Genomic DNA, 13956 nt, shown 5'->3' with positions numbered 1-13956 from the left:
GCTGTTTTTTTTAAGGTATGTAACCTCACATGATGTATAAAGTAAAAGCCTACATCGGACATCAACGCTGACCTTCTTTCAGCCTGCTGCTATTAAACAGCAAGGTTATCCAGAGAGATAGGAGTGGAACACCCCGTAAAGCTTCCTCATCACCTATAGCTCTTTCTTGCTCTCAATTGTTTCTCTCGTCTTTCATTGTCGTTATTTTTTTATTTTTTTATGGCTCAGCAGTGTGGCGCTTTTGTCTGTGGACTTGACAGTCTCAACTTGAACATAAGAGCCAGTGTGTCTCAAAGAGTATAGATATGGACACAAGATGTTCATATTTCTATCACTTCATGTTCAAACAGGGCGCTGCCTATCGTCCACCTGTGACTTACAATACCAGTGTGTATAGTAACACATGTATCCTCCATCTTCTGTGTGTGTGTGTGCTCCCCAGGTCGTCCCCTACCTCCCACACCTTCGTCCAGCCTGCTACCCCCCGCCCCACCTCCACCCACCGGTCCATCCCATCCTGCCCCCCCAGCCATCAGGGAGTGCCAAGTGCCCCTGCTGGACAGCCGCTCCCCCGTCATGCTGGACCCCCCTCCTGACGACGAATTCTCCCCTAATTCATACCTACTCCGGGCCTGCGCCCCTCCACCCCAACCCCCCTCTGCGGGTAAGACCTCTTCCCAAGCCAATGTACTGTACAGTATCGTAGATAATCCATCTACCATGGAATCTCTCTCTGTCTCTCTTCGCTGTGTTTCAGGAATGTATACAGTCTGTTGAATGGTTTAAATGTAGATTTACAACCAAAAAGTGAGTGAATTGTAAACGATAAAGCCACATCGTTGACGGTAAAGGACATTCTACAATGATAATTTGTAATGTACATTTTTTTAATGATCCTTGATGTCCTTTAAAAATAACTAATTTGCTTCAGGTATAATATCGAATGTATCTGTTAAGATTTCATTAATTGATGTACTGCATTTTCCAAATATTGTGTTTTTCACACACAAGTAAGTAGTCATTTAGGATCTTACTTGTCCTTTAGGATTTTCGTAAAAATAGGAAAGAGTTTTGAAAGCTGCTCCTTTATTTTTAATTTAGCCAATTGTGCGCCGCCCTATGGGACTCCCGATCACGGTCAGTTGTGATACAGCCCGGGATCAAACCAGGGTCTGTAGTGACGCCTCTATCACTGCGAGGCAGTGCCTTAGACCACTATGCCACTCAGGAGGCCAATCAGAATGTATTATTTTCATATTAAGAACTACCATTCCATAGTAAATTAGGAAACCTTATCATTGACTCAGTTTCTAGCTGTGCATGTGAGACTGGTTGCATATTAAAAAGGCACACATTTAGGGTTTGTATTTCCACTGTCATCCGTGGTCTATTGGACAAAATAAAGAGAGCTTGTTAGTGTACGATATTTAAATAATAGACATACATTTTAATTGGTTAAGAATATGTTACTTATCAAGTGGAAATGTAGTGTTTATTTCCAATTCAAAGAAGGCAAACTGGTGAAATTACCAATGCTTTGGAAATTGATAAATATCCATGTATTGGAATTGTGGTTTAATTAATTATTATGTCATTGAATTGTTAGATTGAATTGAGTTTGAAATGCATAAATATGCTTGTATATATATATTTATGCATTTCAAACTCAGTTCAATCTATATTAATATATATAGCTCTTAGATATATATATATATATATATAGCTCTTAGATATATAGCTCTTAGATATATATATATAAATAAATAGATATATATATATATATATCCACAGTAAGAGGTTTGAATAATACTGTGAAAATGATAATGCCCTTTTTAGTGTGAGAGTTGTTTTAGAAGACTGCCTGAAATTGTTTTAGTGGGATGGAGTTTTGGCCTGCCAGGTCACATCACCAGGTGGTAAATTAGTAAATGTACCAATAAGAAAGAGTTCCAAACAACTCTGCCAATAACAGCTAGTTTTCAGTTTTCCCGTCCCAACTCAAACCACTCCCAGAAAGTCCAGACAAAATTGTTGCTTGAGAAATTGGTCTTTGCTAAGAAGCACATTTTATTTCACTGTAAGGTACTTAATGGTTATGCAGATATTTTTTAGATATTGAGATAAAAACATCTGCATAGACACTTAAAGATGCAATATCGCTCCACCATTTCCTGTTTGCAAAAAATCTAATAGTTCACCTAATTTCCGTTTAAGTGACAAAACAAGCAGTCATTGTTTAAAGAGTCATTGTACCATCTAAACCAATGTGAAATATTTTCCATAACCCAAATGATGTATTTTCAGCTGTTTGAAACTGGTGTACATAACCGAGAGTAAAAGTAGCAAAAAAATGTAACTTAAGACCGGGAAGCATACAAATAGCTTACAATGAACATATCTACCGCTTCTTAGACTTGCTTTCAATGAGAATGACAGATCTATAACACACAGTTATACAATATTCAAAAGCATTATTCATTAGAAATGGTGTGGAAATAGGCCCACTTAATTCATTTTCATATTCTCTGCCCGTAATAGCTTTACCTTTTGTGCGCTACCATGAACAAGCAAGAAAATTGTGCGTCTTTGAGTATGCTTTCTTTCCAAACACGGTGATTGCGCAGCTGTTAGTTTTTTTTTTCTAATCACGTCGGCATTCAGAATGAGACTTCCTAGGTGACTGAATTCTCCTCAGTGGGAGAGGACGGTGAAAGGAAAGGATTTCAGATGATTACTGCGACGTCACACAGAGACTCTGCTTGTAGCCGGAGCTACAGACTTAGGGGGAGAGCTTTGTCTGCGTTTCCAATGGTTGCTCTCACTCTTTTTGTGTGTTTTTTTCTTCTTCTGACTGTACATTCAACACTATTGATATATTCCTTGTGTATTTATCTTTAAAACGTGGAAGCACAGCGTTTGGCTATTGTGGATTCATGTTGCATAGTTCTGGGACTATGATTGTTATTATTATTATTATTTTTTTACATACCAGTGAATATTTCCTTAATGTATTGTGAAGAAATTATGTACTGTAGGTTATATATTTTGCTTGCCAGGGCACTTGAAGAAATTGACTAAAAATAGGACATTTTTACATGGATTATTGAAAAAAATTGGGTGTTGGAAAAGACGCTCAAAGACCCTCAGTCTAAACGGAAATATAAAATGTTTGAAATGCAGGACGTTTGAATTCCATTGGTCAGGTTTTCTTTACACAATATATTTCCAACCCACTGTGTCTGTGAACCACAAAGTAATAGTACATTATGGAGTAATAGTACATTATGGAGTAATACAAGTAGGAATTTTACATTAAATCAAATTTTCCCGTTTATGGTTTCCGATTTAGCAGGTATCAGACACTTTTGTGTCCGAAGTTTATAGTGAAGTGTGACAGGCTCTTTCTTCTGTAGACCTGCTGCTTTCAGTGTTGTCTTCTGATCCACATCATCCCAAAGCCTTTGAAGTTGAAAGGCCACTGACTCCCATTGTTGGGGGTCATGTGGTTTCCTCCTTGAATAGATTGAGATGACACCTCACTAAATCGAAAAGAGAAAATATATATTCTCTGTGCTTGGTCACTCTGGCTCTTTCTTATCAATGTGAAGTAAATTTCCTGTTTAAGGGCAATCAGGAGAGCTTTTACTCTGAGCAATAACTGCCAATAACCCACATAATCATAGAATTAAGACAACATACTGAATGAAGCATGATGGGAATTAATGGCAGGAAAGCTGTGAAAGAGATCTCCATCCTCTTCTATGGATCTGAATTGGTAAGTGGGGGAGGGGGGTCAGAATTCGAGAGCAACGTGATTTTAGCCAATTTCAAATGATCTCAAATTGGTTTACTTTTCCGAGGAGACTCATCAATCATGGCGAAACTAACCATATTGTACGTGTGTTCGGTCTGACACAGCACTGACCGATGTCGTAATATATTGATTGAGGAATCAGCAATTTGATTTTCATTATGATAGCCTGTGCTTCTTGTTTTCAACAGATACACATCGTAGTAGATACCCTAGTCATAGACTGTTCTCTCTGCTACCGCATGGCAAGCGGTACCGGAGCTCCAAGTCTAGTCATAGGCTGTTCTCTCTGCTACCGCACGGCAAGCGGTACCGGAGCTCCAAGTCTAGTCATAGGCTGTTCTCTCTGCTACCGCACAGCAAGCGGTACCGGAGCTCCAAGTCTAGGTCCAAGAGGCTTTTAAACAGCTTCTACCCCCAAGCCATAAGACTCTTGAACAGCTAGTCAAGTGGCTACCCAGACTATTTGCATTGACCCCCACCCTTTTACACTGCTGCTACTCTCTGTTATTATCTATGCTTAATAACTCTTTAATAACTCTACCTACATGTACATATTACCTCATTTACCTCGACTAACCGGTGCCCCGCACATTGACTCTGCACCGGTACCCCCTGTATATAGCCTCCACACTGACTCTATACCGGGACCCCCTGTATATAGCCTCCACATTGACTCTGTACCGGTACCCCCTGTATATAGTCTCCACATTGACTCTGTACCGGTACCCCCTGTATATAGCCTCCACATTGACTCTGTACCGGTACCCCTGTATATAGCCTCCACATTGACTCTGTACCGGTACCCCTGTATATAGCCTCCACATTGACTCTGTACCGGCACCCCCTGTATATAGCCTCCACATTGACTCTGTACCGGTACCCCTGTATATAGCCTCCACATTGACTCTGTACCGGTACCCCCTGTATATAGCCTCCACATTGACTCTGTACCGGTACCCCTGTATATAGCCTCCACATTGACTCTGTACCGGTACCCCCTGTATATAGCCTCCACATTGACTCTGTACCGGTACCCCCTGTATATAGCCTCCACATTGACTCTGTACCGGCACCCCTGTATATAGCCTCCACATTGACTCTGTACCGGTACCCCTGTATATAGCCTCCACATTGACTCTGTACCGGTACCCCTGTATATAGCCTCCACATTGACTCTGTACCGGTACCCCTGTATATAGCCTCCACATTGACTCTGTACCGGTACCCCCTGTATATAGCCTCCACACTGACTCTGTACCGGTACCCCCTGTATATAGCCTTGCTTGTTATTTACTGCTGCTCTTTAATTATTTCCTACTTTTTATTTTTCTTAAAACTGCATTGTTGGTTAAGGGCTTATAAGTAAGTATTTTACTGTAAGGTTTACACCTGTTGTATTTGACGCATGTGACAAATAAAGTTTGTTTTGATTTAGTACGATATTCCTATTAATGATTGTGTTGGGTTATGTATTACTGCATGGCCTTTCTGCTCTTAGAGGGGCCGTGTTTCTGGAAATGGGAGTGTAACATTTCTTCACGCTGTGTTTTGCATTAGGCCTAAGTGTGGAAAAGAGTCAGACAGATATAATCAGAGCAGATTAGAGGAGTTTAGTAAACAGCAAAATGCAGCAACTAGAGGCTAATTTGGTGAAAATATGTGCAATTTCCCAGTGTCCCTGCTGCTTAAGTGTCGACATATTCTATTACAAAATGTTTAGGTTATTTGTAAAATATGCTGTACTGCATATTACAGAGTATTGCATCTCTCATTGGGGAGGCAGGGTAGTGTAGGGTTAGAGTGTAGGGGAGGCAGGGTAGCCTAGTGGATAGAGCGTTGGACTAGTAACCGGAAGGTTGCAAGTTCAAGCTGACAAGGTACAAATTGAATTACGGACCGGCATTGATTTGGGGCGGCAGGGTAGTTACTGAGGTGGTTACAGTGTAGGGGCGGCAGGGTAGCCTAGTGGTTAGAGCTCTGTACCACTAGTAACCAGAAGTTTGCAAGTTCAAACCCCCCAGCTGACAAGGTACAAATCTGTTGTTCTGCACCTGAACAGGCAGTTAACCCACTGTTTCTAGACTGTCATTGAAAATAAGAATTTGTTCTTAACTGAGTTAAATAAAGGTACAATAAATTGTTCACATACCACATCAACAAAAACTAAGAAAGAACAGTTACTGTTATCACTAGAATTAATTTAGTTCCTTAATTTTGAAAAGTGGTACATTACGATATTTTGGTATACCTACAGTAAATGTAAATAAATATCTTTTGAATTATAAAAAAAATGTTTAAGGGCAATTCCGCCACTTTGTAACCTCATATTCATTATCTCAAGGGTCGTGCCAGTGTCTACATACAGTAGCAGTCAAAAGTTTGGACACACCTACTCATCAAGAGTGCCTACATACAGTAGCAGTCAAAAGTTTGGACACACCTACTCATCAAGAGTGGTGCAAAGGGTGGCTACTTTGAAGAATCTCAAATATAAAATATATAAACCCTTTTTTGGTTACTACATGATTCCATATGTGTTATTTCCTAGTTTTGATGTCATCACTATTATTCTACAATGTAGAACATAGTTAAAAAAAATAAAGAAAAACCCTTGAATGAGTAGCTGTGTCCTGAACTTTTGGCTGGTACTGTAATGCGAAAAATGGTGCGTTTCTATGATCTGCGGTTAAAAATATTAACAAAACAAAAAATGCACACAAGGTAGGATTAAAAGTAAGAAAAACAGGGATTTTCGAAACCTACAACACGTTGTTAGCCAGAGGGAGGGTATTTTCTGGCTCCTCACACCACCACGAACCTTATAGTGTTTGAAAATCACAATATAAAATGTTGTAACTTTTGATGATGTCATCAGGTAGAACTTTTTTAATTTTCTACAAAACATTTTGAAAATTTTTATTTTCACGTAATAGACACTGGTATTGTACTGGAGGTAATGAAAATTAGTTTGAAAAGTGGAGGAATTTCCCTTTTAATATATTTTTGTTGCTCATTTTCATCAATTAGTACACAATAGTTTCAGTTAGTAATTCAATAAAAGTGGTCACAATAGATTGTATGTATTCTGTTTAGAAATATAATTAAGTGATAATGCCCAGGAAGCCGGTGTTTGGAGGATATATTGGCACGGGTGTTGTTTGGCCCGAGACGTTGTCGAGACAGTAAGGTTTAAACAAATCTCCGTTGTTGAAAACTAAATGTTAGTCTAAAAGACATGTGAAATAATGTCAAGATGCTTTTTATAGTGAAGATAAAGTTTATAACTTCCTTGCCTGGGCTGATTAGGCAGTGGATTGCTCAGTCAAGATGGAACAGAGTAAATAGGCTTTTAAACGACATAGATTTAGCCGGTGGTAAATTGTGGAATAGACCCCGGCTGGAATGCGGTTCTAACCAATCAGAATTCAGGATTAGACCTACTCGTTCTATAATTAGGCTCATAGAAAAGACAGGATAAAGCACAGTAATATAAAGATTTCTGTATTTTATTGACTCAATCATGGCACTCAAACATCCAAAAAGTGCATATTGAAATATTCAAAAACAACAACAAAAATGAGCTCCTGTTATTCACATATTTATTTTATATATTTAAATTGGTATGTTTCTGAAATAAATAAGCAAAGAATCCTTTAATTTATCTCATGCCACTTTTTACTCATCACTTGCAATAAAATCTATCAAAGTCAGCAAGGTGGTTAAAATAACATAGATAGATTTTTCCATGGTATCAAATGTCCATATGTATCACCAATCGGCATGTCTACGGCATGAAAAAGCATTTCACCACAGTCTTATGGAAGTCGATGGCCTGGCACTGCAGTATAAAAGGCTTTAATATGATTCTATGCTTCCCATCCTGTTTGGGAGTCGGAAATCATAGTTTTTGACTACACACAATTAGCCCAGATTGTTAAGACATGCAATCACATGAATTTACAATGTAGACATTGTGCCCTTATGTTCTTTATGGAAAGGAACATAGGAGTATTTTGGGGGGGTTCTGAGAGGTATGAAAGATCTGTTGAGATTTCCTTACCATCAATTCCATTGAGATTTCAAACACATCTCCTATGTCAAGTGGGCTTTTCCTTTTGCCATTGTTCTGGATAGAAAAAAATATATATATATTTGAATTGTCTGTTGTTTTCTGTTCTGGTATCTCTATCCCGTGTTGATACTTATAATGAATCCTGACGTCATTTTATGTAGATGTTCTTGTATGTAGAGCACATGCAGCTCACATCCTGCTGTCATTTTATATAGAGGTTGTGTGTAAAAGCACATGCAGCTCACATCCTGCTGTCATTTTATATAGAGGTTGTGTGTAAAAGCACATGCAGCTCACATTCTATATTGTAATAGGATACTGGAATTGTCTACAAATCATTCTAACGTGCTGTTTTGTAATTTAATTTTCCCTCCATCTGCACGCATCGTGTCATTTCAGTCTTCTTTACTTTTCTTGTAAAATCACCTCATCGAGGGTAACATTTTGACCAACAACCACCAAGAAGCTAAAATAATGAAATGGAATAATGAACCATTTTTCCTTCGTATTGCATTTGTATTTTCCTGCCCGTATGTATGCCTAGGGTTTTACAGTTATTGACCGATTCCCTTGGAGTTATGACAGCACTCTACTCCTCTAATTCATGACATATCCCATCACTGTGTGTTAAAGTTGGATGACTTGTGTTTCGGGCTCCTAAGTTCGACATAATATTGTTCTAACAGATTTTTATTTCCCATGGTCATATTTAAATGCATAGTACACCTTCCTTATTGGGGCAGTGTTGCATCTCTCCTAAACAAATTATAAACGTGGCCTTCAAAACATACATACTGTCCTTGAAGCCTTCCTAACCTGTCTTTCAGCCCTGCTTCTGGCCTATCCACAGTGCCGGCTGTGTGCACTTGGTTTGTGTTGTTAGGGGGGTAATGGAATCGGCACTGAATGTGTGCCTGTTGGTACCCGCCTGTCTCTCCACACACCAACTCTCTGGGAAGGTTTAGCAAGAACTGCATGTGAGCAGTAGGTGACGCATTAGCTACTCCTGGAAAGAGCCATGCTGTGAGTATATTAACGCTACCAATGCATTATTCATCTGTTGTTTTTTTCTCCCCTTTTGCTATTTCGGGTGTCTTTGCATTTGAATTTAAAAATAATAATAATAATCCAACAAGGAAATCACAAGAGGTTTGTGTGGCGTGTTGAATGTTTGATCACTCCATTCTCTATACCTCGTCGTTACCGAAGGAAAATCCATTTTTTTGGTCTTTAAGCGTTTGAATAAATGGTATTAATGTCACAGATTGTGTCTCTGGTGATGAGTGTAATTTCTCGTCTCCCTGACTGTTGTCACTGAATAGTTCTAACTGTCTAATTAGTGGAGATGAGTGGCTGAGGCAGAGATATGCTGTGCTCTGAATATTTAAACCCCCCCTCTCATTTGCACTACTGTACCTCAATCTCTGCTTTTTAATTAAATCCCCATGAAAAAATTTGATCAAGGGGAGAGGGCACGTCCAGATCCTCAGGTACGGGTATGATCCACAGCTTCTCAGGTATGTCTGCTCCCTGATCTGACTCAGTGTGGTGTTGCTGCGGGTCTGTTACACCATCCATCCTATCGCTCTGGAAACGCCCAACAGAATTGTCAACATACAGTTTATTCAGAAGTCATCGGAAAAACAAAATTAAACCCAACCTCGTTTAATCCTGCCATTCTCTCTCATCATAGGCTACTAGCAGTGGAAGATAATGCAGTCTGGACACCCACAGCTGAACCATGGGACTTTTAATATCCATTACACTGTGCTTATCAATTTGCAGCCCAAGCCAAATGTTAACCCATTCAGGCAGGCATCCACCACACGTTGAGGCGCTGAGTGCTGTGATGAGTGCACACTTACCCTTGGGCTTGTTTCAATTGAGACATTTTCACCTGTCTTTGGTGTGTGTGAAGAGGTCGATAGGAGGAACTAACAAAAGAGTGGAAGACAGAAGCATCCCTCTCCAATCATGCCACCACATTTATTTTTAAGCAACTTGAGTCACAGTAAAAAAAAAAAAAATGTAAAAATCGCAATTTCTATGACCTGCTTTCTCGGGGCTACTCCTGCCGTGTGAACATTGTGTCTTTTATCCAAATGGACATTTATGCTTTTACTCGTATTGTTTTTTCCAAGGTTCCCACCACCCATGCTGGTGAAATGTATTTGAATCCTTGTCATTCTAGCCCGTAGTCTGCAAAGCTGAGCTGCAGTAATTTCAACATCGCCATGCACCACTAACAACAGCGTGTGGAAGAAGCTGTTGAGTGGGGCGTTTCCATTTCATCCTGCATTGCCTCTGAACTGTAATTACTTTGAGCCTTTTTGGTCCCTTTTAGCTTACTGTCTTTTTTTTCTTCTCTCTCTGCATGACAGCTGAGATGGGCTATAAAACACACTCTACACCTGGGTCATTATCGCAAACAAGTTATGTAGCCTGGACTCCTAACGGTTGGACAAATAAATAGGCATATAGGTCATTTCAAGTTCAAACTGAGTTCCATCCTTTTGTAAGCAAATTGCCTTGAACATTCAGCCAGCTTTTTGTTCAGAAATAATACAAAAAAAACAACAAACCATGAAGTGGGCTCTCTTCCCAGGGTTTATTGTTGTTGTTGTTGTTGTCTTTCACATAATGTAGGTTTGCACAGTTAATTAGAATTCAACTATTCATCATGAAATGATCGGAGAAGAGAAAACATTGAAATAAAAACACATTTAGAAAATGGAAGATGGAGGGGGAATGAATGTCATGTTTATGTTTGGGATGAATACAGCACAGTGCTGTTTCACTTCTCAACAGTTTTTACATTGAATGGGCTTTATGATGCAGGCTGAGATGCGAAGGGAAGCTATAAAAAATAAGTTGGTATTCTACAGTTGGCTCTGAGGGACCTGATCACAAATGTGTTTTCCAGCTATGGTGAAAGTGTCAAATTCCTGACCATAGAGTTGGCGACGTTTAACTGTCCGGAACCTCCAACGACGGTCCACAGTCCGGAACCTCCAACGACGGTCCACAGTCCGGAACCTCCAACGACGGTCCACAGTCCGAGAACCTCCAACAACGGGTCCACAGTCCAGAGTCCGGAACCTCCAACGGCGGTCCACAGTCCAGAACCTCCAACGACGGTCCAGAGTCCGGAACCTCCAACGACGGTCCACAGTCCGGAACCTCCAAAGACGGTCAACAGTCTGGAACCTCCAACGACGGTCCAGAGTCCGGAACCTCCAACGACGGTCCAGAGTCCGGAACCTCCAACGACGTCCAGAGTCCGGAACCTCCAACGACGGTCCACAGTCCGGAACCTCCAACGACGGTCAACAGTCCGGAACCTCCAACGACGGTCCACAGTCCGGAACCTCCAACGACGGTCAACAGTCCGGAACCTCCAACGACGGTCAACAGTCCGGAACCTCCAACGTTGGTCCTAGTGTGCTTCCAACGAACGTGACAGAAAGCTATGGTTACAGGGGCTGGGAGACAAAGGAAACCAAACTCTTTTTTACTAGGATACGACCCACTGACATAAATCTTTGTTTTTAAATTAAAAATATTTTTTTTACCCCTCAATAATTCTGCATTTTGGTTAAAAAAAATAATGTGTAATTATAGTCATTACAATATCCCCCTCTTTCATTTGAGAATTTCTTTTATTTTTATGATACATACCAAGAAAACGGACACACTCAATTTAAATTTCTGTATAGCGACGAGCTGCCTCTCAATCAGAAAAGCAATTAACCTTTTAGAAGTTTCTTAATTCTATATCCATAGAGTGGTAATTACCAACATGGCTGCATGTTATTAAGTTTGTATCCTCATTTACTAAATGTTAGTTTTCCTCTCTTGCTTCTCATACGACATTGTTTTGTTTGTAATTGGAATGATTGTCTTCCAAGCTGAAAGAAAAAAGGTCAAATTTTCTGTTTGAGGATAGGTTGAGTGAGTGCACTTGTTCTGCCTGGCTCATATGGTGCTTTATGTTCATGTCTTTATGCTGCAGGATTAAGTCACCATGTCGTCCATTCTGAAAAAGCTGTTGCTCCCACCACTAAAGCAGCAGAGCGGCTAGGTGCCCCGCCAGTCCTCTACTGTGCAACACAACTGAGTTTTTTTTAAGATGGAGCTTATTGTTTAAATAGGTATAAAGATAGTGGCCTGTGGTGTTTCACCTGTTGTACCGAGCCACAGCTGATCCTTTGTGGATGGACCAGCTGTGGCATTAAAGAGAAGTACAGGGCCTTTTTATTAGACTCTATTAAAACGCAATACAGGGGACTACTAAAGGCCAGCACGCTGCTGAACGCCGTAATCTGCCTATTACAGTCGTGACTTTGACAACCCCGCTGCTCAGATCTCCTCTGTATTAAACAGATATGGAGGTGACCATTGTGTCTGTGGGATTCCACTGGTTCACACAGGGGTGTAGTTCCTCGGGGTTAGAAACCGGAGCCTCCGACGGCAACGGCCCTTTTGTGTGACCACAGACCTGTAAAAGGAAACTGCACAGGCCCATTGAGGGTTGGTAGACAACCTCCCTGGCTGTCGGCTCGATTTGGAGCCTGAACGCCAGTTTGCAGGGTGAAAACGATGATAAAAAGGCGTAGGATCTGAGCACGGCTAAGGTTATCAGAACACATTAAAGCGCTAGTCCCTGAATGTCATTGTGTTTAGCCGGAGCTGCAGTGTGGAGTGGTGCATTTGATGACCAGGTCACAGTATAATCCACTGCTCTCGGCCCTATTGTGCAGCTCAGATTGTTCCAAAGCTCCCAGCGTCCCTGCAGTCCAAACCCAGCTTTTGTGAAGTGTGGGTTTTGTATCACTGTTTTTTTTATCCTGTTCTTACACAGTGTGGTGCGGGAGATTACACACCCTGGCCCTCCAAACCAGAGCTGATCACATCCCCTCTTTCATCTATCCGCTCCTCTTTTTCACAAGACATTTTGTGTGAAGGGCCTCTCCTTTTCTTAGCTCAAACTGTCACTTCCTGGTGTGAGGCTGATTCTTTCACTACTCATCAGTTCCATACTGTATATGTAAGAGAGTAGGCCCACTGTATTTTATCATATTGACTTTATATATGGAATGTTCAATGAAGTATACAAGGATAGGCTGAAGAAACCCCCATAGAGAATAGATGTTATTGTGTGTGTGTGTGTGTGTGTGTGTGTGTGTGTGTGTGTGTGTGTGTGTATGTGTGTATGTGTATGTGTATGTGTGTGTGTGTGTGTGTGTGTGTGTGTGTGTGTGTGTGTGTGTGTGTGTGTGTGTGTGTGTGTGTGTGTGTGTGTCCAGTAGGCTTTGCCTTTAGATCAGTCAGTAAGACTGTTATGGCATTATGGAAGATGTAAACAAATGTCCTTTCTTTTTCCTCTTAGAGGAATATGTCCATTCATTTATCTAGCCACTGTTTTGATCAAGGCTATTTCCTGTATGTCCATCATGCACTGCAGGCTGTACAGGATGAGTGGGGGCACTAAGTTTTTTAAATATATTTTTTATTCTGTATCATATCTGTAGATTGAAATTAGAATTGTCCAAATATTTCTTTGTAGAATTTAATAATTAGTGATATTTTCTAATAGCACTTCATTAATTTTGAGATATTTAGATCTCATTTGCCAAAATCTGAAGTATTACCTACTTTCATTATCTTTTAATTAAATGGTATGATTTAGGGTTGCTACAAAAATACAGAAAAATATTTTAATTGCATTATTTGATTAAAAGTTTAAAAGTAGAGAAAATATTTTGATTGCATTATTTGAATAGTTTTAGTCACACAATTAAAATTTTTAACTTTCACAAAGTTAATTCACAGCTTTCAATTTTCACGTTTCCCATTATTAGTTGCACATGGAGAAGGGATTACATAGCGGTATTACAGATGAGCTTTGTTTCTTTGTAAGCTCTTCGTGCGTGTGATGTTTATTATCAGGACTTCTCTCCCTGCCTCTTTGTCAGCAAACATTGTGTTGAGTTGCAATATGATAAACATTGTATTGAGTTACAATATGATAAACATTGTATTGAGTTACAATATGATAAACATTGTATTG

The 13956-nt window shown here is 40.1% G+C and overlaps 1 protein-coding gene across 1 annotated transcript in view; it reads left to right on the top strand.

Annotated features, from left to right (window-relative positions):
- tenm2b (teneurin transmembrane protein 2b) overlaps window positions 1–13956 on the top strand; it is a 150468-nt gene that overhangs the window by 16054 nt on the left and 120458 nt on the right. The window contains exon 2 of the mRNA XM_042309389.1: window positions 443–664. Coding sequence (XP_042165323.1) covers window positions 443–664 — 222 coding nt within the window. The remainder of the gene's footprint in view (window positions 1–442; window positions 665–13956) is intronic.

This window comes from Oncorhynchus tshawytscha, linkage group LG30 (genome assembly GCF_018296145.1).
Source record: "Oncorhynchus tshawytscha isolate Ot180627B linkage group LG30, Otsh_v2.0, whole genome shotgun sequence".
In the NCBI taxonomy this organism is placed as follows: Eukaryota; Metazoa; Chordata; class Actinopteri; order Salmoniformes; family Salmonidae; genus Oncorhynchus; species Oncorhynchus tshawytscha.
The sequence above is the reverse complement of the archived record's forward strand: the minus strand, read 5'-3'. Positions and strand labels throughout refer to the sequence as shown.